The 25428-nt window shown below is 38.5% G+C and overlaps 6 protein-coding genes and 1 long non-coding RNA gene across 14 annotated transcripts in view; 3 read left to right on the plus strand and 4 right to left on the minus strand.

Moving 5' to 3' along the window:
* The window catches only part of LOC108569832 (GRAM domain-containing protein 2-like), a 21066-nt gene extending 5327 nt beyond the window's left edge, over window positions 1-15739 (plus strand). For 2 of the 8 annotated variants that reach the window (XM_017931541.1, XM_017931552.1), the window contains exons 2-9: window positions 5247-5414; window positions 13273-13451; window positions 13518-13621; window positions 13729-13938; window positions 14010-14142; window positions 14207-14397; window positions 14461-14589; window positions 14646-15739. In XM_017931541.1, the coding sequence (XP_017787030.1) occupies window positions 5247-5414; window positions 13273-13451; window positions 13518-13621; window positions 13729-13938; window positions 14010-14142; window positions 14207-14397; window positions 14461-14589; window positions 14646-14753 (1222 nt within the window). In that variant the 3' untranslated portion in view covers window positions 14754-15739. Of the gene's footprint in view, window positions 1-5112; window positions 5189-5246; window positions 5415-7650; window positions 7817-9969; window positions 10147-13272; window positions 13452-13517; window positions 13622-13728; window positions 13939-14009; window positions 14143-14206; window positions 14398-14460; window positions 14590-14645 lie in introns of those variants that run through there. The other 6 variants (XM_017931558.1, XM_017931545.1, XM_017931586.1 and 3 more) reach the window with 6 other exon arrangements.
* On the minus strand, window positions 7581-9868 carry LOC108569871. Its single transcript, XR_001891345.1, has 3 exons — window positions 9802-9868; window positions 8744-8805; window positions 7581-7658 (listed from the first exon to the last, which is right to left on the minus strand). It is a non-coding gene; the product is annotated as an uncharacterized LOC108569871 (long non-coding RNA).
* A 1359-nt stretch (window positions 15740-17098) lies between the features above and the next one.
* Window positions 17099-18656, minus strand: LOC108569875 (protein prenyltransferase alpha subunit repeat-containing protein 1). The gene is made up of 2 exons (XM_017931617.1): window positions 18451-18656; window positions 17099-18396 (listed from the first exon to the last, which is right to left on the minus strand). The coding sequence occupies exons 1-2, from the start codon at window positions 18522-18524 to the stop codon at window positions 17340-17342; spliced, it is 1131 nt and encodes a 376-aa protein (XP_017787106.1). The 5' UTR covers window positions 18525-18656; the 3' UTR covers window positions 17099-17339.
* LOC108569887 (INO80 complex subunit B) lies at window positions 18160-20142 on the plus strand. Its single transcript, XM_017931642.1, has 4 exons — window positions 18160-18215; window positions 19114-19233; window positions 19286-19674; window positions 19731-20142. Exons 2-4 carry the CDS (start codon window positions 19230-19232, stop codon window positions 20124-20126), a joined length of 789 nt encoding a protein of 262 aa, XP_017787131.1. The 5' UTR covers window positions 18160-18215; window positions 19114-19229; the 3' UTR covers window positions 20127-20142.
* Window positions 20143-20823: 681 nt separating this feature from the next.
* On the minus strand, window positions 20824-21989 carry LOC108569880. Its single transcript, XM_017931629.1, has one exon. The coding sequence runs from the start codon at window positions 21967-21969 to the stop codon at window positions 20914-20916; it is 1056 nt and encodes a 351-aa protein (XP_017787118.1). The 5' UTR covers window positions 21970-21989; the 3' UTR covers window positions 20824-20913.
* On the minus strand, window positions 21894-22650 carry LOC108569898 (tubulin-specific chaperone A). The gene is made up of 2 exons (XM_017931653.1): window positions 22379-22650; window positions 21894-22313 (listed from the first exon to the last, which is right to left on the minus strand). The coding sequence occupies exons 1-2, from the start codon at window positions 22506-22508 to the stop codon at window positions 22087-22089; spliced, it is 357 nt and encodes a 118-aa protein (XP_017787142.1). The 5' UTR covers window positions 22509-22650; the 3' UTR covers window positions 21894-22086.
* Window positions 22651-22963: 313 nt separating this feature from the next.
* On the plus strand, window positions 22964-24531 carry LOC108569717 (mortality factor 4-like protein 1). The gene is made up of 3 exons (XM_017931380.1): window positions 22964-23378; window positions 23454-23571; window positions 23643-24531. The coding sequence occupies exons 1-3, from the start codon at window positions 23351-23353 to the stop codon at window positions 24469-24471; spliced, it is 975 nt and encodes a 324-aa protein (XP_017786869.1). The 5' UTR covers window positions 22964-23350; the 3' UTR covers window positions 24472-24531.
* The last annotated feature ends 897 nt before the right edge of the window (window positions 24532-25428 follow it).

Here is a 25428-nt window from a genome sequence, read left to right on the forward strand (position 1 = left end):
AAATTATGAAGTGGTCGTATATATTTTTAAAACAACTCGACTTCCTCTCCCGTTCTATGAAGTTCAACCACGTGGGTAAACCGTGGTCGGGTAAATACGGAATAAATGAAAAATTATGATCGTTCCACGTCCATTTAGGCTGGTGGGATGGAATCACAAACGCGTTAGAACTATTTATATTTTCGGGAGTCGGGCGAAATATGAGTGAAGAAACATTGAAACATCTCGAAAATCGTGCGAAGAAATTGAGTGTACGACATTGAATTATTAATGGCAAGGCTATGTGGAAACGTAAATCCATTCCACTTTTTAACGCTCGTTTACTTGTGCTGGTCATTTTTCAAGAACGAAACCGATTGATTTCCGTCCGCAACGCGTTGCGTAACCCATGTACGGAAAACATTCGGTTCACATGGATCATCATCATTATGAAACTAATTCCGCAGATGCAATTAACATTTAGTTACCTCACAGAATGAGAGAGAGAGAAACGTGAATCAATTATTTCGCATTGTTGTTACGCGCAAAGATTTTCTTTCTCCACAAACTAGTTTGAAAAAGCAGTCATGCATTATTAAGTAGATAAAGCAGATGTCGCGTCATTAGCATCTATGTCCTACTTTGTTTTTTTTTTTAAATTTACAAAATCAAAAACATTCTTTTCCTACGTTTTCTATTTAAATTAAATGGTACGTTTTCAAATAGAATGCAACAAAATTGCAAAAATAACGCTCTATTATTATTGTTACATTCGGTTTATTTTCACTTCGGAAAATAATATTGCGGGGAAATTTTGTTGAATGGAAATGCTTGTATCATAAACAGAGACGTGTGCGCGAACCGTGAGAACGTTGGCGGCCAATTTTTTTGGCAGACACACGTATCCATGTTTTCATTGTTTGAACGTTTGAACTCTGTGCATTCCGTGTGCACAGATGAAACGGATCCGAATAAACATTTCGATACTTAATTTTAGCCTTCTTTCCGCATCGCGGGAACAAAACCGAACGAGAAACGAATAATATAAAGATGGAAACAATACATTTCAATTTGACGCATTTTTTTCCACCTCCTATTATTTGACGTGTTCAAACTGTCAATATTATTTGACATTTATATGACGTTTGAACTGTCATTGTTTGAATAGTGAACTGTCAAACGTCAAAATAATGATCCAAGCAAGAATAAACTTCTATAAATAATAGAAACATAAACTTCTTGGTTTAAGATTACTTGGAAATCGTCCGAAGCTCTGACACCTAACAGCACCAATTAGTGATGACTGATGAATGAATACCGAACGCTACAAATTCGACTTTAAAACTGGAAACACAGCCAACTGACATAATTAATAAGATCATCTTCATTTGAAATTTTGTCCTATTTTTTTTCTCTATACAGTTCAGATATTGAAAGATGAAAAACACCATCCAGATTTGTATAGAAAAACATAAAACATAATAATAATAAACATAATAAATAACCGAAGCAGCAATTGAGAATACTGTAGAAAACATTGCGTAATTCGGTTCTCGCACGACGTTACGAAAATCGCAATTATCTTTTACGTAATAGTCATTTGCATCTCGACGCATTTATCTCCATTTATTTACATTCACTTTTTTTCAATAACACAACATAAGGTTTGTCAATGGAAATAAATTGGAGAAATTACAAGAAACTGAAACTATAATTCTTTGTGATCTAAATTTGCAATTTTCAGAAAGACAATCTTTTCAGAATAAATTGTGAAACAGCGATGATTCCGTGAAAACGCGAATCACTTCTTTGTAAATACTCATTGAGATTTCCCAAATATGAAGATACGATTTTTAGCTTGGATGTTTTACGTTGAATAAGTTTTGTCAAAATATTATGACGTGACCATTAAAATTAATAATATTCGAAGAAGCTGCGCGATCTCTTCATAACAAATATTGCGCTCGTCTTCCAGGAAGCCGTTGTTTAAGTTCTCGGATATATAAGTTACGGGATAAAAAAAACGCAGCGAAAAATAGCTGCAGAGGTCGCATAAATAAACCGAGCGATATCCATCGAATTGCTGCTACGCATCTGATTGATTCGAGCTAGTACCGAAGAGATTTCATAAATACGCGATATTTCATAATATAGCGAGAGTAATTTGGTCGGGAAGTTTTGGCGCGCGGCCAGAATGAGGGAATGAGGCGAAAAACAGGACGCTTTCAAAACAAGGATTATCGGTTTTCAGTTCGGACCTCCTCCACTTATATGCTCTCTTTATGTCCGTGTGATCTTAAGAATAACAACAATGCTGGAAGCGGCAGTTGGCAAACGGATACCGCGACGTTAAACAATAGTGAAACAGAGTGAGTAAATAAACGTGTCTCTTCTATTCTTCGGCGCGGGATTAGATGAAACGACGGGAGGATCGAATGTTTATTGGTGTGTGTGTATGTGCACAATTGCACAACTTGGCTCGGCAATCGGTGTGTTAGATTGTTTTAATGAGTCGTTAAAAAATTCGCCGCGATCGCACGAAACGGCCGTTCGGCACGGCCTAAATTTCACAATCTAAACATAGAGCGCTTTCCGAACGCGAGGAGATTCCACCAGAAAGTGCTCAGATTAGAGATCTTTCAAGGGTTTTCTACGCTGATTCATCTCGATTACGCACTTGAGCACTTTAGAAGCGATGTTTTCCTAGCAAAAAAAAACATCAAAACAAAACAACATTCATATCTCGATCGATCGGACGATAATAATGATAACCGACATTTAGTTAGAACTGATTTAGATGGACACTTTTCAAAAATTGCATCATTTTAGCGTTATCAAATACAGCAACGAACGGTTTACTTATCCTTTTAGTCGCCTTTTACGACAAGCAGGATGTACTTTGGATGTATTCTTTCGGAGCCCCAAATCCAAAGGGCCGACAAACAAAATGTTGAAAATTAAATTAAGTCTTGACACAGCTTAAATCAATACAAACTCATAACAAAAACAGATATGCAATTCTTGAAATTGGTACTTGCAACAAGTAAAAGAACAGTTTCCATTTCAAGGTATTAGTAGAAAGAGCAAAGAACAGTTAGAAAACTGCTCGTGTTTGCGTAATAATTCGTTCATTTATAGCCGGGGGGATAAAAGTCGTTTGAACTTTGCGCTATGTAAAGTAAATCGGGTCTACGGACTAATAATAATTAATAAATGAAACGATAATGGCATGAATCACTCCTGATCTATCGCATCCAGACGAACGATCGAGTGCGCGTCGAACGAAATACTAATTACGCTGCTTGGTGCGACCCAATAATAATTCACGAAATTGAATATAAGACTTAAAATCTTGTTACTATGGCAATAAATAAAACATAGATTTGGTAACTATGGAGATATCTAACGTGTTGTTAATGTTTGAAACCAAAAAGAAGATAGTGGAAGTAATAGAAAAATAAAAAAAATAATAATGCCATTTGCCGTCCGACACTTTCTAGAGTGAACAGCAGCAGCTTTCGCCGAATTTCCAATTCCGAATAGGAATTTCTAAAATTCGCCGAATTTCGCGACCCGCTTTGATAATTGCCACCTGTTCCTCGAAAACCAAAAAACAAAGTGGCACAGTTACCGTTGTCAATACTAGATTTATAACCATGACAACAACGTAGATATTCTACCGTTCTATGTTCAATTGCGTTGCGTTCGGATGAAAAATAACATTCCATTAATTAATAACTTTGTTCGACTGTGGTGTTACTACAACAACAACAACAACAACAACAATAATAATAATGTTACGGTGCGTAGAACGCGTTACGGTAAAGAATGGAAACGGACTGTTGCTATTATTGAGAAAACGGAGTTTAGGCAACGGTAAATAAATAAACGAAATGGACACGATCATCATCATGATGATTATGATGATGATAATGATGATTGCGGTAGCGGCGACTCCGGGAACGGAAAGTAGTGAGCCACCGCAATTTATGCAATTGCATTTCGAGAGTATGTCAGGATTTCGATCTTCGTCGGACTGCTGCGATTCAATGACCGTCCTTTCGAACTCTCGAACCGCACGCACAATGCGCATCAATTAATCCGTCCTCCACAAAACAATGAACTTCCTAAATGACTTTCAACTCCTACACTCTATTTCTTCACTCGATTCGAATCGTCGCGCATTTATTACATTAATTCATATAATTTCAACGGATAACTTTCAAATGCACCAGCTATGTTAGATACCTCCCAAAGCTACTAATAATTACAATTAATTAAGATCTAATTGGGGGAATAATCATGCTTAGTTTTACGACCAAGAAATTCAACTAATTTTTTAAGAAAATTAAATATGACCCGACAGTATGCATTTGTCTAAAATCTAGTTTAATTTAAATTGAAATAGTTGTGCAGTTTTCAAGCTAACTTTATTACAGATTCAAGTAAATGTAGCGCATTGAAATTAAGGGTAAATGCGAGAAAAATGCAATGGGCGTGTGCATTATTTATGTAGTTGATATTTCTTCTCGTTTCGAGTTCGCGAATAACGAACGTTTATCGGACACGGCACACTTGACCAAACGGTTTATATCATTTGTTACGTAACAGTGCGAGAGCGAAACACGCTCTCAGTCAGGGTAATAACTTTTAGCGGCTCGGTAAAATAAAGAGAATAAATCCAAGCGGTTCTTGCAATTCTTACGCCTCTTATATTTTTCCATCTCGCTGAACGCCGACAGTGACATTGGCCTATTATATAATCGGGCGAAAGACGTACGCCCCCACCCACCTGCCGCCTCCTTCATGCATGAATAATTGAACGATATTTACAGTTTGATTATGGCGACAAAACGTTATTTCTCTCTTTTCTTGTTTTCATTGTTATTCGAGCGGTCCCGGATTTGGAAAACAAAGAGACAAATTGTACATTTGCGAGCGTGTGAGAGAAAGATATAGAGAGGAGGGGAGGAGAGTGATGAAGAGAAATAATGAAAAGGCAAAAGACAATTCTCTCCTCCTCCTTCTTTCTCTCGCCGATATGAATTATTCGAGGAACGTTTGCGCGAATTCTCACGGCGGCTGTAATTGCGCAATGAATAATAGATGGTCGGAGAGGACAGGACCGGACCTCTCTGTCCGTGACCATGTGTGGAGAGGAGAACCGAACCGAATCGATCGGCTTTTCGAGTTGATCTTCTGCTGCAATGTTTGACTTTTGCGAGAGCTAACTAATATAACGCGTATTGTTTGCGTTTATGTTTCAGGTCATCGGGTAACTTTGGGAGCGCGGGGGCGCGTTCTGCACCGAGCACACCCCAAGGAATACTCTGCTCGTCGCCGGGGGCGCTGTCCGACTCCCAATCGGGGATATCGCCGCCCTGCAGTCTGCCACGCAGTCCCAGCCACAACATATTCACCAAATACGACAGCAAGTAAGTTAAGAATCCACGCAATGCGGATAATCATCAAAAAGCAGACAAAAGACACGAATACGGAAAGCCATTCTCATCGGTAAACCCGATGAATAAACGCTACTCAATCAAAATAAGACAGCAGAACCAACGTAATTCCAACACGCAACATTTGCCAACTGCTTGTACAAATTACTTGATAATTTACGTTAACTACATCAAGTTTACATAGAAGACATTACAAGCTTCATATCAAAGATGAACAAACTAATTATATAAATGACGAAAATGAAGTAATTTACAACTCAAAGCAAAAAAGTTATCTTAATATTTTGCTTTTTAATCCGCAAATGCAAAAAATATGAGTAAGCAATAAATGTAAAATAAGCTGTGAATAATCATTACGCAATTATGCAATAAACGACGAAGTTAGAAATAATTATTCCTTGTTTTTACATTAAGTCAGCTCAGAAACGCGTTGCTGGCGTTTCACAATGAATATTAAACGAAATACCGACTTCAATAACTATGTGTTAAAAATTATAAATTTAGAAATATAATTGTAATGTAACTATAATTACTAGATCTGCGCATGTTTTGTTCGGATATTATCCGAAATCAACAAACAACAGACGTATTAAACAAAAGTAAACTGTCGGAAAATATGTTCGATCAAAGCTAAAGGGAAGATTAATCGCGAAATTCGCGTTAAATTGAATAGCGCAACGTCGATGGGGAAATCCTGTAAGCGAACAGAAATAAATCCAAGTAGGTCGCGTTCCCAAGGATGCCAACTTTACGAAAATAATAATTAAAACAACGACAGGCAGGAATTACGGAATGAAAGAAAGGAATGGAAGAAAGGAGCAGAAAACAAGTGGTGGTGGTGGGACTCGATCAATCGGTGAAAAATAATTACGGATAATTTTCGTAATCAGTTTGGGAATTGAAATTTTTTAGTTAATTAAAATTTCCTTCAATCGAATTGAAACGGAGCGCAATTACAAGAAACAACGGTAGTCTCTTCGCACTCTTTGCATATTTTTTTTTCTTTTCGAAACCGGTATTTTCAACTTTGCATTAACTTACGTAATTATTGCTTGCGAACAAATGAAATATTACATAAAAAGGGAAAGAAACATTACGACCCGTTTATTGTTGCACACGATGATTTATATTATTATAAATAGAATATAAAGCAGTAATTTATTGTAATTATTATCTCGATTTCCTATTGTTATCCCCGTTTTTTTTTTGTTTATACACAGCAAAGTTCGAATAATTACTCATTCGATCATTATGCAACCCAATGTACGTATCAGGATACCGCGTTATTGTTATTATTTATAAATCAATCAATTACTTGATTAATATGAACAATGTTTGTTTTGTTTCTATCCGCAAATCATGTAACTAAACTTAATTTTCACATATTATGTGGAAATCTAATTTAAAATTTTCCTTTTTTCAAAGTTTCAGAACTTTTATCGACACTTCTTGATTCGACACACTATATATATAATTACATAACGACCAACATAGTTAACATAAACGAAACTAGTTTTGTTTTTTATTGCTTAGCAACACGTGGGACGACGAACTTAATTATTGAAACGACACAATAAAAATTGAGATTTTACTGCATATTGAAAAAGACGTTATTAACTGCGATGGAGATGCCATCTATCAACATTACATACACCAAATTTCCGATCGTTGCCAGTAACGCGGATTCAACGTTAATTTATTTAGTAACTTATCAATTCTAATTTGTTTCCATGAAATTCCACCTGCCTCTAATTGACAATTTATGTTCACCGCTTTATAAATCTATAAATAATTACGCAGAGAATCACTTGGTGGACGTACACAAACACATAATGGCAAATCGCAAAAAAAAATAAAACGAATTACATCGCAAACAAAAAAAATATATATATTACGGCAAGTTGAAAAACAAGTATTAGTTTGTGGAAACGAAACCGGTATCACGTTATTTTAATTGCAATTGCGACGTCCGCGGATCTTTGAACAGGGGGGAAATAAAATTGCGAAATTACCGAAGAAAAACATTTACAACAACAACAACAAAAAAAAAGTAATAGAAAGAAAAGGAAAGCGAGAAAAGAACGAAGCGAAATACAGTAATAATAAAAAGGAAGCACGAAATGTGTTTTGCATCGACGGCGTTTCCAGTATGTGTACATCGATCATGTGCGAAACAGATCATCATCATCGCGGAGTTGCGTGTCGTCGGTCCGTCCTCTGAATAAAGAAAAAGATAAAAAGAATTAAAGAACGAGAGCAAAACGAAAAGACGTTATGCTTTAACGAGGAAAGTAAAGGCCGTCTTCGGAGCTGCTGGCTGCTTTCATGAATCTGAAGAGGCTCCTTGCTTCTTGCATCATGCCATCAAACAAAAGGTAACAACTATATCAAAAAACAGGCATTGCTTAACCCAAATAGGGTCGAAAATTTTCAATAGTTGTTTCAGTTATTTCAAAAAACCTAATTTAATAATACTATGTAATTATATAAATTATTAGTATTAAAAAAATATTTCTACTTTGCGAAATAAAAAAAAAGCAATTCTACAGAAAGTAAGGAGGCTCTAATTGGGTTAATCAAGTGGCACTTGTTTTAAATATCGCTCTTTTTTGCAACTATTACATAGAACTCAACTTTAGAGATTTATGCAGGAGGAGAAATCAAAATTGAGATTATGAATTGAATTGAATTCACACAATGATGAATTGGGAATGCAAAACATCTGCCAGTCAGACGGATTTTTAAGACAAACAAACATTCGCAGAAACAGAGGAATTGCGGTACCATGTGCAAGAGAAGAAAGAAAAAAAAGCAACGAAAACAGATTTGGATGAGATTTCCGTCTCAAGAAATTATCTTTCTTTGCTCAAAGGCTTACAGATAATTAACATAGGATTTGAATATTTGATTAAGAATGTAGTTGGAAAACAAAATCATCACTCGATGCAAGACTAAATTAAGACGTATATAGCATGGCATTGTATGATATTCCAAAAATATCCCTCGAAATAATTATGAAAAACAATGTCAAGTATGTCTTGTGTAGTGGTGTAGGGTGTAGCTCATTAGTTTGCGCAGCACGCAATCATAATATTAGTAAGAATCTAAAACATGGCAAATCCAACAGGGAATGGATGGAAAGATAAAAATATCACCTGGAGCCCCACTATTCCAAAGTACGACAGAGCTAATTGAGTTGCATAGATAATTTGATATCTAGTATTTTCTAGACGTGAGCGCTTTGAACAAAAATTGTATGTTCCTAACTTTAGGAATTCTGCTTTAGGATCGCGTTTACTCACTTTTCGGGTTTCCTTTCACATCCAGTCGATTAAGGTGAAAAGGCAGCGATTGCATTGATGACCTGAAAAAAAATATAGAATTAGTATTAATTCAATTAGAACATATTGTAACGAATCAGACTAAATAGCAATCGTGATAATAAAACGATTTTAAAGGGCATTGTGCATTATTTCTATTCATGAATCAGCGAAAAATGAGTCCTACACTCACGGTTAGTTGAAAATCGCTCGATTCATTCTCTATTTCAATGTCGATTTACATTCAAATTATCTATTATATACTAGAAATATATAATAGATATTGGACTTGAAATATTGACCTTTTTTGAGACTGTTAAATCATCAATTGCCATTTGCGTAATCCGCAATTAGCTAACCGACGAACGGGTTTCCCCTTATCTACAATTTTAATTATTTAGATTAGTTAAATTTGTTTATCGATAGTTATAATAGTTTTACTAATTGTGCACAGTCTGACTAACGAAATTAACAATCGCTTTATTATATAGCAGAAATATCGATGAAAGTAGAATGACCTTTGCGAATTAAAAAAAAAATATATCGTTTTCCACAAGCATCAGTTAAAAAGTAAAAGTAGTTATTACGTCAATACGTTTGTTTGGTTATTTGCATTTTCTTTAATTGACCAAGTTTAAAAATAGATCCGGAAACAAACTCCTTATTATTTTGGAAATAACGTCATACGATTCGAACTTAATTATCCGAGTTTCATGCTAGTCTAGTAGATGAGGGATATCGGATAGATTATAGATGTAGACGCAGACAGTAGTAGTGTGCATGGGCAGGCAAGGCAGCGTAGATCTATCGCTCCCGCCGCTTCGTGGCACTTATCTACGGGTCTCTCAGATAACGCGCGTTATCGAGGAAAATTAAAATGTATCGCGTTTATACGAGCGCTGGGGTCCCATTCATTCACATCCGCGCCGACATCCTACACGTAACAACATAACTCGCCGGACCCGCTTACAATTAAATACTTAGTTACCGACCGACCTACTCTCTCTATCGCTCGCTCGTTCACTCATTTACTTACTTACCAAACTATTTCCATCCGGGTCTGGGCAGAAGCGGCAGCAGCAGTAGTAGTAGAAGCAACAACAGCAGCAGCAACTTAGACTTTCGTTTGGGCAGTCATGTGCCGCGAGTCCGCCGTGCAGCAACGCGCCAATCTCTCCGCGGATTCCATGTGCTTGCACATCCAATTAGCAGAAACCGCAGTGACTAAACACCTGTGAAGTGATCCATCGCAGAGGCATTTCCTAAACTCAGCCGAGAAACAGAAGAACGCAGCCCGGAATCATCGCAATCATCATGGTCTCTCTGGAATATTCGTACCATTCCTCCTCGTCGGAGCTCGACGACTGCTCGGAGGACTCGTCAGAGTGAGAACCCTTTTTTTGTCATTGTTGTTGTTGTTGTTGTTATTATTATTGGTGTTGTTTCTTTCTGGAACCGAGCAAAAGAAAAAACAAACATTAAAATCAATGTTCGAAACGTTCACCTCGATCATCATCATCATCAACGTTCGTATCGGCATTACGCAACGCGGCGCAGCGAAGAGTAAACAAATACATTGCAATTATTGAATGTAACCATAGCAACCACCGTTCAACCTATGGCGGAACGATTTAAAAATACTCGATTAGTTAATCCGAGCATCATCGCCCGTGGAATGATTGCTTGCTGCTGCTGCAGATGTTGCTGCCGAGCAACGCACTCATTAAACAATTACATCATTATTAATAAACAAATCCATGGCAACGAGAAAATTAGTTAATCGACGAGGCTCGAAATGTGGCCGTTGCACAACAACAAACTCGTTTCGACGCATGAGCTAATCTCAATTGTGAATTGATTTATCTGCATATTTTTTTTTAAAGATTTCGTTCTCTTTGGAGTTCACCCACGAGAAATCATAAAATCATCATCCTACTTAATTTAAATATTAATTTTTCGGAAATTATAAAAATAGCATTTTTATTTTGGCTTCGCTATCGTTTCGCCACTTACATAACGGAAATACTTGCGTAAAGTACATACGACTTTCTTCAAAAAAATAATCGTTTCTATCGTTTCTAATAGGAAGTTTGCATATTTTATTACATCGTCTTATCAGAAAGATTACTACGAAACAAGTATGTTGCTACCAGTAACCAAGATACGTGTTGTTTATTTTTTTTTCAGACGTGATACTTATCAAGTACAGGTGACTTGGACAAGTAGATGCGATCAATTTAGGTTATGCATATATTCATAGTTACTTGTACCATTTGAATTGCGTTAAAACAAGTAGTTTAAATTTACCGTTTCGCCACTTAATTAACGTTACGTAAATTGAATTTCGATGGAGAAATATATAGCTTAATTATTTAAAATTAAAAAAAACTTTAATTGCGTTCGACTTTCTACCAATTGATAACACCCGAGCGAAATTGCGTTTTCCAATTCTTTCGACAGGAAATTCAAGTAATACTTTACAAGATTGTCTTATCGCGTGGTTCAACGTGAGACATTTGTTTGCTACCAGCAATCTAGATTCCTTTTATTTACTTTTGGAGAATGTAACATATTATAACATTTATCGTCGTATGCATTCAAACGCGTTATCGATGCGAGTTCAGTTTCATTTGAATTGGTACGCAAATATTTGCTCGCCTGCATGCAACCGCGAATATTTTCGTGCGCCAATTAAAAAATAATAATAAATATGTAACAACCTTTGATAATGCGTATCTAAAAGTTGGAATACTTTACAGAAATTTACAATTCGAGTACAAAACCAAAATGACATTTATCAATTGTCAAATACAAACTGTCATTTGTACGAATTCGAATTGCACAAATTGTATAAGAAAATAAACTGTTTCGCAAGTAACGTTATATTGGATATGATAACTCGTTAATGGAAATTCGCGTTATTTACTATTAATTAAACGAATTAATTAAAAGAAAAACACTTACCAAGAGAAGAAAAAGACGCTCACCCAGTTTTGGTTTGACGCGACGCAAGAAATTCGGCGCATCGGACGCACACCTGCAAACTTGACAATAATTAATTCGGTGTTCGATTATCAACATTGCGCGGTTGGCACTTAACTTAATAACAATTAAATCTTCGGACGACGCCCGACGCTCGCTTCGTGCAACCTCGGCTGAAATTTGTTTTTATTTATTTTTTAAATCAAGTCATTTATGGAATGCGGCTTAAATTAAAAGCAGCTTAAATAGATGAAATTATCAAATTAATATTCGCTAATCGGATTTGGGAATTGATTTAATTCGATGCGATATATCGAATTGCATAAACTGAAACCGTTATGCAACGTTCGGAGTGTTGTCTGTCGACCACGACGAAAACACTCATCGCGATAATTGCAGATTCAGGGGGAAAAATATATATATATAAAAAAAAAGAGAATCCGAAAGCAAACAGCCAGATTATCGCGATTATTGTTGTGTGCGAACGATAAATGCAACGGGGAAAACGTGTGTGTGATAGCCGTGCGAATTACAGCGATAAGTGAATGCAAAGCCGAAATATGTTTGGAAATTGGGGGGAGATATTTAATTAAAATCAAAGCTGCTGCGATTGTTTTCGCTCTTTTGCTTTAATGATGGCGTCGCGACGACGAATTGTTTTATCGGTCACGTGACTAGTATTATTAAACAAAATCAATTAAACAAAATAGAAATGAACTCGATTGGTCGGATTTGAATTCGATTTTTTGTAGGCGGAGAATCGAAGAGCTTTTGAGCCAATCGGATGCGTGAAAAACGAGGTTCCGTTTAACGCGGCCGACTTGTCTTTTTCGAAAGTTGCGTAAACGAAGTGGAGGGAATATTGTTATTATTGTCCAAGCTGCGTTAATTGCACATTTTAATGCATAACTGCAGACGAGGACCGTTTCCGCACTTACGCAAGAGTTCGATAAGCAGGTTTGTCCAACGAAGAACAAACAGAAACGGAAGAGATTACAATTGGAAATTATGTGCACGTAATAAGAAAAGAAAAAAAACAAACGATAATTGATCCTTTCCGCTCGCCAAATCAAATCAAATAATTATGAACGAACTTTCCCGTCTAGCTTAAACAGAAAGCGGACAAAATAAAATTTAAGGACGCTTGAATTGATTGATTACATATTTCGATTGATTTTTTTTTTGAAAATGACGTTGAAAATATCAAAGTTTTTTGACGATACTTTTTTTGATGAAATTGAATTGGGAATTTGCGTGCATGTTGGAGATACGTATGAAACGGGAAATCCGTTTTAAACGATTGTACAGCATTTGTTGTTTGAGCATACAAATCTAATATCTGATGCAGAAAATAAGGATTTGTTATGTGCGAAGATGTAATTAAGGTATGTGAAAAGGCTTATGTAGAGTGTCATTATTTCAATTATTTAAAGCTAAATAGAATTGATTACAAGTTGTGTGAGTATAATGTATAAAAGTGTATAGTTGTTTTGAGAATGATGTGTAATAGGTGTTTGAATTCGTTTCAGAAGAAATATAAAGCATCTGTCGTGTTCGACGCCGGTGATGACTGCACAGGCACAATCTCCAGAACCACCGAGTCCAAAGGCATCATCCTCCAAGGACGGAAAACAATCCGCGTACAAGGGTAGACAAAAGAAGTTCATCAGACATTTCCCGAGCGCCTCCGAGGACACGGTGCTGAACTGTGAGTGCATTTCCTGCAAAAACTTAACGCTTAGAAAATTGTGTGTACATTGGCAGTCGTTTGCAGATTACTCGTGCGCCCTCATCGGTGACATCCTGCTGCAAGGTCACCTGTACATCACCCAAAACTACTTTGCCTTCTATTCGAACGTGTTTGGATATGTGACCAAAGTGAGTAGCCAGAACGAACAGGTGCATGTTCGTTGCTGTTAGAGGAGATAAGATAAGCGCGGACAGACGCAGGTGTTCGGAGATTAAGATTAAGATTTTTTTCGCAGCTCCTCATACCAATGCAATCGGTACGGAAGATAAGCAAGGAGAAGACGGCTCGGATCATCCCGAACGCCGTCGGGATCACCACCACCGAGGATAAGCACGTCTTCGGCAGCCTGATGTCCAGGGATAACACGTACAAGTTCATGAACGAGATCTGGGACACGGCGAAGAAGCTGCAAGACGTGGCGCTGGAACCGCCCGAGCCGATAGTGGTCAGTCTAAAAAAACACGAAGAATCGCTTAGAATCGTCGAACAACAAAATAATTACATCTCTTACCGCAGGATCCGTCGGATGAGAGCGACAGCAGCGAGACGCCACCAGAGTCGGGCAGGGAATCGGACATCGGGATGCCCAAGTTCAGGACGTGCGTCAAGTCGCCGGACAGCTTCTCCTCGAGCTACACCAGATTGGACGGTATTACAAATCACAACAATAATCAACGAATCAGTTAAATATTACCTTCATTTTTTTTTTAAAGGCAAGTCATCGGATGCACACGGCGGCGGCGATCACAGCAGTCCCAGCAAGGATAAACACTTCAGGGTGACGACAGTTCCCAACGTGCTGCTGGTCGTGACGACGCTCGTCCTGGTCATGCTCTTTCTCTCAGCGGCGCTCCTCCTCTACAGGATAGGCAGAGTCCAAACCAAATACTCGCAAGCTTTACAAGTATATACACACAACCCGTAACTAAAAAGAAAGAGTTTTGCTCATACAATTCGCTGCTTGCAGGAAAACTTCGTGATCACCGAAAGCGAAGACGTGTACGGTGAGCTGCTGCAGTGGCAGACGCATCTACATTCCAAATCCGCGGGGGCGGTGCACAGTTTTCTAGACACAAACTTAGATCAAATAGCCAAGGTTAGTTAAGCGAAACGAAACTGTCGCAAATTACTCACGTCTCCTTCTGTATCCAGGTTCGACAGTCTCTGGAGGCGTTGTCCACTCTGCTGGTGCCAAATTCCTCGGGGACGACGGCCCAGAAGAGCGCCGCCAAACCGGTGGAAAGCCCCGAAAACAGTTAACAAGCTCCGCCCCGTAGGAGGAGAGCCGCATGACGAAGAATGAAGAACGCGTTGCCAAAACAAAACAAATGAATGGAGAATGCGAGTAGGAGGGAGAAGCGCAAATACACACACTCACACACACCAACCAACCGACTTACAAGTACTTGGTCGTACTAGTATTAGAGCTCATTTCCTTTAGGCGATAGTGCGATTAACGAGACGAGGAGATTGAGACGGAGGATGTGGTTGGTCGATGAAGGAAGGAAGGACGAGTGGATGCACCGAATTGCAAGAGACGCTTGATGTTTTCGTTTTTTTTTCTTTATTTGGAGTGATAGTGTGGATGCTGTTGCACCGTATTTGGATTAGGAGTAGATCTGCCGCGGACTGAGAGGAGAAAGAAAGAGAGAGAGAGAGACTCACCGCAAGTCGTGTATATCTTGTCGCGTTTCGAAAGATCCGATGGGCGTACTACCATTTCTATCTCCCTCTGGTAAGACTGGAACACAATTAGAGTAATTAATCGCCAACTAAAAAAGCAAAAAAGAAAGAAAACCCAACCCCCACCCCCTTCCGTCGACCCTCTCTACACCCTTATGTGATAATTATAAGCGAAGTAAATATGAGAACGTATATATATATATTATTGTTGTATTTAAGAGTAATTAAATAATGGAAGACAAAAAAATCAAAGCGGCTGACGCAACCGACGTGCGGACTAAAGCTTCATCTAGGCCTACTGAATTAACTAACTAAACATTACTAAAAACAAAGGAAGGAGGAGAAAAACAAAACAAAAATAAACGATAACTTAAAGAATGTAAGAGCAGTTTCCAAAAACGGAAATTCACAAGCAACAAAAACTACTAAATCGCTTTGTTTTGTTTTTAAATATTTCATTTATTTTCGCCACCGGTATGGCTTTTCTAGTCATTAAACTTAATAGATTATTTTCTCTCCGTCTTAACGTTTCTTTTGTTTTGAATGATTATACAAAAAAAAAAGAAAACAGTGAGCGCACTACAACTCACCAAGGATTTCCTGATCCGAGTCACCTGCAACAACAACAAAAACAAAAAACATTAAGAATTTCATTTACGAGCACTTTCCTTTGATGAACAACTTACTAATATTATTGATAATATTTCCATCGGTATGGGAAATATTTAATTACACATGATATTTTTTTCTTATCTTTTTGTTAGCTTTTTGAAAAACTTTATTTCTGTTGATCGTTAACGATTTTAAATTGTTTTTCGAAATTAGTGAGATTCTCTTTGCAGCCTTTTAATTATTGTGTGTTTGAGTGCGAACATCCGCCGCCCTTCGTCGTATATTAAAGCAACGCGAAAAAATGAAGGGATTTAGATGAAATAAGATTTGAAAGGAGACGAATTTTACAAAAAAAAAAAAAAGATGTTTAGTGCATGTACTAGACATTGTAATACGTGGTTTCAAATTGAAATAAATATTGTACCGTAGTCATATTACCCAATTTAAAGAAAAGAGACAGAGAAAGAGAGAAGAAAACTAATTAGTCTCTCTTTCTCTCAATCTATCCTTATGTAATTAATCTAAACTACACACACACACATATATATTGACCGATTTTTCATGAGAATTGTTATCGGAACTTTCTTCTATACCCGTTTTTCGTAACCGTTTTCTAGAACAATCTAGAGCACTTAATGGAAGTACTTCTCTTTTTTTTTTCGTTCTTTTTTTTGTTTTCGTCGTCATGACGATGAGAAGACGCAAATCTTGCCGCGATCAAAATAATAATAATATTAATAATATCTAAAACTAAATTTTAAAAAAGGAAGCGAGATTGTTGCATATATGTACATAAATATAAGATTCGATTTTATTTAAGATTTTACGTTTCTGTTTGGGTTATTTATTGTTTGTCTGTTTGTTTCTTTGTATTTCTTTGTATATTTTCTTTTCCTCTCTCTTCTGTAATCGAACTAAAATCAAACTATGCAAGGCAACAACCTACTGTCCAATTGTGCAGATTATTGTTTCTGTTATTGTTTTCTTTTTCCCTGTTTGTTTGTTGGTCTATTATTATTGTATTAGTATTTGTTGATGATGATGATGAATATTATTATAATTGTGCGCAGTTGTATGTAACTTATTATTAATATTAGTTTTTAGGAGATGAAAAAAAAACGATCCTGTGATATCTTATTTGGTTATTATTATAATTTTTGTTTTATTATTACTATTATGTTGTATGTATAAATATATATATATATTATATTATTATTTTTTTTGCTTATTTTTCATGAGTATTTATGTAGATCCATATACATAAATAAATTTAAAAAACAAGAAATCAAAAAAAAAAACCAAAAAAATTGTTCAAATCCATTTGGCAATCTGTGTTTTAATAAAAAGAAAACATCACCCTTAAAAATCTGAATTTCTTTTGTGCTCCTGATCCTGATTTAATTGTTGCGGATTATCGAGGATCTTAACTTTGGGATAAATCAAACAAACAAATATGTTGTAATATAAGTTTTGCTTGTCATTGGTGAAAACACAGCGCAATATAAATTAAATTTCGTTTCGATTAGAAACTCGTTCTGTTGGTTGCGTATATCAAACGATTATACCGACGATACACCTCAACCACATCCTGTAATTTCGAGACAATCGAACATCCTCGTCCTTAAAGTCACCATCCAGGAACTCCCTTTCGTTAAGCACCAGCCGCTTGTACAAGTTTGTGGACTGCATCTGTTCCTCCTTGAGACACCGCACGCCGTTCCTGCAGCTCCTCGCCACGCCATCCAAAAGTTTCGCCGCCCCATTGAACTCGAATTGGGGAATGTCACGATCGACGCTGTGGATCTGGCACAGGTGGGCGTGCATGGTGTGCACCACGTACTTCCTATGGTACCAAATAGATTCGTGACCCGGGAAATGATGGTGCAGATCAGGCAGCACCTTGTGAAGCTCGTATATCAGCAGATACAGGATCTGATGCTGCGCCGTACAACCGCTGTCGCAATTTAAAACTAACTTACTGTACTCGTCGATCTCCTTCAGCTTGTGCCCCTTCAAGCTATCGATCACGTGCTGCCTGTAGTGAAAACCCGTGTGCTCCGACACGTGCGTCTTGATCCAATCCTCGCTGAACCGCAGCTCCCTGCTCAGAGCGTCCGTCTCGTACACCAACATGTAATTCTCGAAACACCAGATGCGATGATTCCACGCGTGGTAATTGTTCGGCGTGTTCCTCGTCACCGAATCCAACAAATCAGATTCCTCCCGAAAGTCCATCTTCGCGTGACCAATCTTTTTGAAAATAGCGATACGATAACTGTACGCCTCGTACGATTTCGGCTTCCAACTGAGCACCAGCCTACTGAATCGCAACTCAGTGCTGCAGTCCAGTAGATTTCCATCCAGCAGCTCGCGTTTTATGTTCCAAAATGTTCGAACTTCGGGATTTATCAGTAGGGCAATGACCAGGTAATCGTTGAGCGTGTCATGATCCTTTCGACATCTCCACTTGAAGATCTGCTTCTGTGCGTAACCAAACAGCAATCCTGCACACCAAGTCTCCAAGCCCAAAGCGTGCTCCTCCCACACGTAATTTATTGGCGATACGTTTCGATCCTTTCCAACGCTTGGAATCAACGTAAACTCCCTTCTGAAATTCACAAGATTAACATTAACACATCTTTTACATTCATGTTTCGCTTACATTTCGTTGTCCTCTTTGACCACGCCGTTCACCTTCTTCAGAATCTTCTCTAACATCTCATTATCACAATCCATCACTTACAAAATTATTTCCTATTTTCATATACGTATCGACAATTGTTGGTTATGTTTTGTTTCCAATTGTCATTCTTATTTACAGTAGGCTTGCCATTGCGAAAATCAATAATTCCACCAGATAATAAGATCTTGGGGAATTCCAGTTTGTCGACTATTTAAAACTTTTTTCGAGCAAATAATAATTCAGAGAAATTAACATTATACAACCACGCAAAAGGAAATAAGATGTTTCTGTTGTAATATTTTTATGATTTTTACGTACGAAACCTAATTTTATGAATATACAAAATCATTACTTGATTATAAATATAATTAAAACTTTCGTAACTATGGATAAACAAAACAAAAGTTGTTTTTTCTGTTTGTTTCCGGTGACTTAGTTTGTTATTACCAGAAGAATAAAATAAGGTTAAAACATATTGAATGGAAAAGTAGTGAATTAATTTATATCTCACCACTTAATGAATGAAAACTGGACCATCTTCAACATTTCATCGTTCTCCGGCGATTTTAATCGGGGAAATTAATGATTAAGAAAAAGACGCGAGCAAACTTTCAACATCTTTGAAACAAACTTATTTTTCAGTTGTGCCAATATGAAGAAGGAGCACCATCATAAAGTGATCAAATAGAACTAAAAGAATTTTAGGTTATGTATTAGTAAATGAATGTTTTTATTTACTTTTCTGATATTTAGGCAAAATGGGTGAGTTTCGTTAAACGTGTATTATTTCTTTAAATTGATAAAATTATGTTAGAGCAAAAGTATTTGGATGTTAGTAAAATGTCCACCATAAAGAAGAGCAATAAAAACAAAAGACCCAGGACCACAGAGGATGAGTACGGAGATTTGATTGTTGATGTGGATTCAATCGGAGGGAAAAGCAAGACTCCAACGAAGGGAGCTATTGTGGGAAATGCAAATAAGAAGCGGAGGAAGAGGGACAGCGCTTCCAGTGATGAAGAAAGGTGGCTGACAGCTATTGAATCGGGCAAGCTGGAGGATGTGGATGATGAGTTGAAGAAGATCAAGCCAAAGGATCCATCTTTGATGACGGCTCGACAGAGGGCCATGTATGATAGAGGTGCTGATGGGGGGAATCAGGCCACAAATCCTCAGCTGATTTCTCTGCCAACTGGATATAAGGTATTTAGTATTGAATATTTGAATTAATTCCCTGATTGCAATTTGTGTATTTGCAGGAAAAAGTTATGACACCAGAGGCAATACAAAAAGCTGCCATAAAGTCGTTGAAGAGAAAGCAGTTGGCGGATGAGAAAAGGGAGAAGGACAAAAAGAAGACAATGGAGAGGATCTTGAAGAAGCAGGAGTCGAAAGCGTTGAAATCCCTTCGAAACAGACACGCAAAATCCCTGGCGCCGGCGATACTCTACAAGCAGAACGTGGAGTCGACGATAATGGCCTTTCCGTCGGCCATGGATCTGCCGATCGTCGCGAAAAGATCGCCCGCTCCTGCGAAGATGGTGTACTGCGGCATGAACTGCGGTAACCCCAAGAAATACTCGTGCTCGAAGACGGGTGTTGCGCTTTGCAGCTTGTCATGCTACAGGAAGAACATTTCTAGGCACATCTTGTAAAAAAAACAACGTATTATTTATTTTCCACTCTTCTTCGAAAGTCGACTGAGGACGGGTTCGAGGACGCAGGGAATTTTGGAGATTTGCGGAGGCGGTGCATCTCCGTTGATGGGACCCGCCTCGATCAGATAGTCCAGGTTCACCGGTTTCAGGAGCGTCTCCTGCGTGCACTTGATACCGTTCTCGTACTCGTATATTTCGTCGACGGAGACCGGCTCTTGGCTGACCTGACTGCGTCGCTCGATCTCCTTGAAGAAGTTCTGCAGCTCCTCTTCGGAGAGCCACAGCTGCTTGGGGTCGACAGCAGAAGAAGACGAAGATACAGCTTCATCGCAGCCGCCCTGCGTCGAAGACGATTCCGTTCCGAACAGGCTTAGAAACGAGGACGTTGACATTGTATAAATGCAAAATGCCAATCGAACTTATCATTGATATATTTATTAATTTGTTTTGAATCGTTTGTTTAGATGTAGACGTAACATCTAGAATTGCAACGAGAAATAGGTGAAGACAAGAACACATTCAAAGCAATTATACGTGAAGTGAAAAACGCATTGAAATTAGATTTGTCATCCATCCAAGTACCGTCTGCCCCACACGTCGCTTAACTTTCGTAAACTGTCATAGCTACTAGATTAAATACTATACGGTAAAGGTCAAATTTGAAGAAAATGTTGCATCCGATTATACAATTTGATAATTTAAATGCATTTATTATATAATTAAGTAAAATAGCGAGAATAAAATTTAGGAAAACTCAACACACAACAGAGTCTTGTTTTTGTCATTATTTTTGTAAATACTTGCCCCAGTCGCTTGTAGCGCCACTGGCGTTCGGCAGAACCCATCCAACGGGAATCTTGGATCCTTCCGACCTGTGCAAAAACGTATCCCAGCTCTTCCGGATCGCGACGAACGTCTCAAAGTCCCTCTCGGCCAGGGTCAGACCCCAGTAGATGTCACTGTCTGGCACGTACTGCTGCCCAAAGAGCACCCGCTCCCAATCGCTTGCAACCTTCTTCTCCTTGTTGATGCTGCTGTGCTTCTTGGTACCCTCCTCGTTCTGCTCCAGCATGATCCTCAATCCCTGCTCCTCCTTCACGTACGTCCTCAGGCAGTTGCTCCATGCGTTCACCAGTTTATCGTTGGTATCCCTGAACACATCCGCGTCGTCTTCGTCGATCCTTTCGCCCCTCTGCTTCGCGGCGACCTCTCGCACGCTCCGCAACTTGCTGAGCGCCGCGAGCAGTGCTAACTGCTTCCTCGCGTCTGCCTTCTTCTTGGTCACCTCAGCCAGCACGCAATCGGCGTCCTTTTTCATGCTCTCCTCCGCCTTGGCCCTCTCCACCGAATCCTTCATGTTCTCCAACCACCGGTCGATCTTCTCGTGCTGCTTCTGGCACTCGTCCTCGCGAATCTGCTTGTTCTCCGCCCGCCTCAGCCGCTGATTCAAACGCTTCCTGGAGCGCTTCTCCAAGCTCCTCTTCAAACCGACCAGAGCCTCAGGACCGAAATGCGACATCGCCAAGTTCAGCTTCTCCTTCAGCACACCGATCGCGGCCGCCTTCAAATTCCACTCGCCCGAACTCATCGTCGTCAAGTTCTCCTTCAGATTACTCTGCGCCACCTTCAGCTCCTCGATTATATCTAAGGCCTTGCACAGCTCCCTCTTGGCGCAGTGGATTTTCAACTCGGGCTTCGACTTCTGCCTTCTCGCACCTGCACTCTTTACATCGACCCGAGTCTCTACATTAACATTGATTTTACCCATTTTCGCGAGCCACGTCTCTATGTACAGGTCATTTTCAGTTTTGAACTCCATGCTTGAATTGAGACAGTCCATTGTGTGTCCTTATTAATAATTGTTGTTTTTTTTTTGTTTGTTTAGATTTTTTTTTATAGAAGGTATTAAAAAATTACGTTGCAAATTAATGGAATAACTAGGAAGCAACGTTCGAATTTAACACATGTGCAGGGTTTCACCGGGTTTGGGAAGCTGCAACTTTGCCTCATCCAATACTCCCAGGGCTGCAGTGAACTCGGCAATATCCTTCAGATCCTGCTCGGAATCCAAGATACTCTTCAACTCGTCGTAGGCTTTGATCAGGCGACGTTGGCAATCTGGGACCATCATCAGAGACTCCTGCAACACCTCCTCCTGCTTCCTGATGTCATACTCGTCTTTCCCTGTTGCATTGATAAAACAAATGAACATTTTAGAAGAAGAAACGGATATCAATTTCGTCACTGACCTTCCCCTTTCAACCTGACGATGCGAGCGCGTTGCTGCTCCGCTTCCTTCTCGTATGATAACTTCTCTTTGGCTAACCTCTTCACAACTCCGGTCTTGATTTTCAATGTTCTGATGCGAGGATCTGCCATTATATATACGGAATCTTAATGCGTACTCGAAGCTGCACAAAAAACAATTTCCATTTGCTGCTTTACAACCCCCACGCACATAAAAAACAAAAGCGGCTCATTCATTGGGTGACTCACTTTAAATTTCGCTCACCCACAGCGGCAACTCACCAACACAAGAAAACGAAAAATTACCAAAAACTTACGAATTTTGTCCATTTGTTTTAAATCATATTGTTAACGAGAAATTGCATATAATTATGGATATTCATAAATAAATAATGTTATATTTCTTTTCAATAACCAAACCAAATTCCTTAAAGAAATTCGTCAGAAATATTTTTTAATTAGGCATTTTACGCCTTCGCTAACTACGATAATTAATAATTTCTATCTGTTATTGTAATTTTCTTTTAAAATTTTTATGTAGAGATTGATGTATCTCTTTAATAGGCAACCTGAGGGTTGTTGTTCGAGCAGTTGCATACTCGAAGTGATTTCAGTTTGGCTTGGCTGTTGAAAGTGAAACAAATTTTTTTGAGAGTTGGTTGTTATTTGCGAAGGATTTACTGAAACAATAGGAAGCAACAATTGCGTGGAATCGGTGGAACGTCGTTCGTTTTAGTAATTGGAGATATAAAGTCGGACATTTGGTGGAATTTGGTCGTACAGGAGGTCCCCACAAATAACATCAACCAACCCCCTGTCTCTACCAACGTTAATTAAATACGTAAACAAATCCCCAGAGCGTGCGACCCGGCCTGGCCTGGTGATTTGCAGCTGTTGATCAAAGGTATAAGCAGTTCCATTGTTTATGTTTGGTTTGTATCGACTGCAAGCTGCAATCCAAGAAGCCAAGCGAAATGCCCCCAAAGCTGAAGTTCGCTGACGGTAAGTGCAAAGCACATTTCTCTTAATCATTGCAATAATATTACTACTGCTCTTGTTCACACATTGTTTTTGCAGGTGAGAAAGTTCTGTGTTTTCACGGACCACTGATATATGAAGCCAAGTGTTTGAAATCTACAATTACTAAGGATAAGCAGGTTAAATACTTCATTCATTATGCTGGTTGGAATAAGAAGTGAGTTTTTTTTTTCGTTGGTGTGTCAGTCATTGTAAATTAACTGTTTTTGTGTGTGTGTGTTTTTTTAGTTGGGATGAATGGGTGCCGGAGAGCAGAGTCTTGAAATATAATGAGGCGAATGTTGCCAAGCAGAAGGAAGTCCAGAAGGCTCATTCCAATCAGCCAGCAAAAGCCAAGAAGACAAAAGCGCGCAAGAGCGAGACCACCAAAGATACTGATTCACGGGCGAGCACACCAACCATAGACACAGCCGCGAAGATCCCGGTGAAGAGCAAGCCAAGCACCCCGTCGAGCAGTCAGGATTCAAGTTCAGATGTGCCCAAGAAGAAGAGAGGTAGACTGGATCCATCTGTGGAGTCGGAGGAGCAGTTCTTGAGCAAAGTTGAGGTTAAAGTGAAGATTCCCGATGAGCTGAAACCCTGGCTGGTGGACGACTGGGACGCAATCACGAGGCAAAGGAAGTTGGTCAATCTACCGGCGAAGATCACCGTCGACCAGATCCTGGATAATTATATAGCGTACAGAAAGTCGATCAAATCGAACAATTCCAGCAAGGAGTCGGCCACAATTGAGATCACGAACGGCATCAAGGAGTACTTCAACGTGATGCTGGGCACGCAGCTGCTCTACAAATTCGAGCGGCCGCAGTACGCGGAGATCTTACAGAATCACGGTAAGATGCCGATGTCACGAATCTACGGTGCCATCCACCTGCTGCGACTCTTTGTCAAGCTTGGCTCTATGCTAGCTTACACTCCGTTAGATGAACGAAGTATACAGTTGCTGCTGCAGAATATCCAGGATTTCCTCAAGTACATGTTCAAGAACAGTGCGACGTTATTCAATTTGCAAGATTACGGTAATGCTCCTCCAGAGTATCACAGAAAGGCCCTATGATACAATCTTTTCTTTTGAGTTTAACAATACCATTATTTTTTCTTCTATTATTATTTTTTTTTTTACTTACATCTATATACATATGATGATCATATATATATAGATGTTTTCGATTTTGTTCCAATCGTATATTATTTTTTGTTTTTAATTAACTAATCAAAATAGGCTAATAATGATGAAGACGAGAAGAGAAGATAAGTTGAACATATTATTATTATACTTATCTTTCAATATGATTGATGATTTATATTAAGTTTGTATTGTTAGATACCATATTTATTCGATTCTGGATGAAATTATAGAGATCGAGACTTTATCGATTGACGAACATGAGCGGCAGAGTAAAATAGAGAGAATGAGAAAGAAAGAAAGAAAGAAAGAACGGATTAGATGTATTAATTGTATATTTATTTGAGCCACTCTGAATGCTTATTGATGTTGAAGAGGTTGCCTAGTAAAGAGAATTTTCTATATTTACTTTCTTCATTTGTTATTTATAATTCCCACCAAACCCACTTTCTCCCATTTAAAACAATTACAAATAGACAGATATTATTCCTCATATATAAATTATTTACAAATTTGAAAAGCCAGAATTTGTTAATAAGTAATTCAATTTACTGTTGATATTATTATTATTATTTAAAAAATAAAAAGGATAAGTGATTTGAACGATGGCGATTTAAAGTATAAACTTTTCGAGCTCCATCTATGATCGGTAATGATCAAGGGGCCGCGTACAGTTTAGTTATAAACAAAATGGCTGTGTTTGCGAGATTCGGAGATTTTTGCGAATTTCTGTTGGTAAAGCCGCTTTGGAAACACTGCGTAACACCACGCGGCCATAAGAGAAACTCACCTTTTCAAATGTAGAGCGCGCAAAGAAAACGTGCTTCAATCCATTCGGACAGGAACTCGCTGATTTCGTTCCATTAGCCGAAGCGAATCCTCTCCAAC

This window comes from Nicrophorus vespilloides, unplaced genomic scaffold (genome assembly GCF_001412225.1).
Source record: "Nicrophorus vespilloides isolate i.1.1-1 unplaced genomic scaffold, Nicve_v1.0, whole genome shotgun sequence".
In the NCBI taxonomy this organism is placed as follows: Eukaryota; Metazoa; Arthropoda; class Insecta; order Coleoptera; family Silphidae; genus Nicrophorus; species Nicrophorus vespilloides.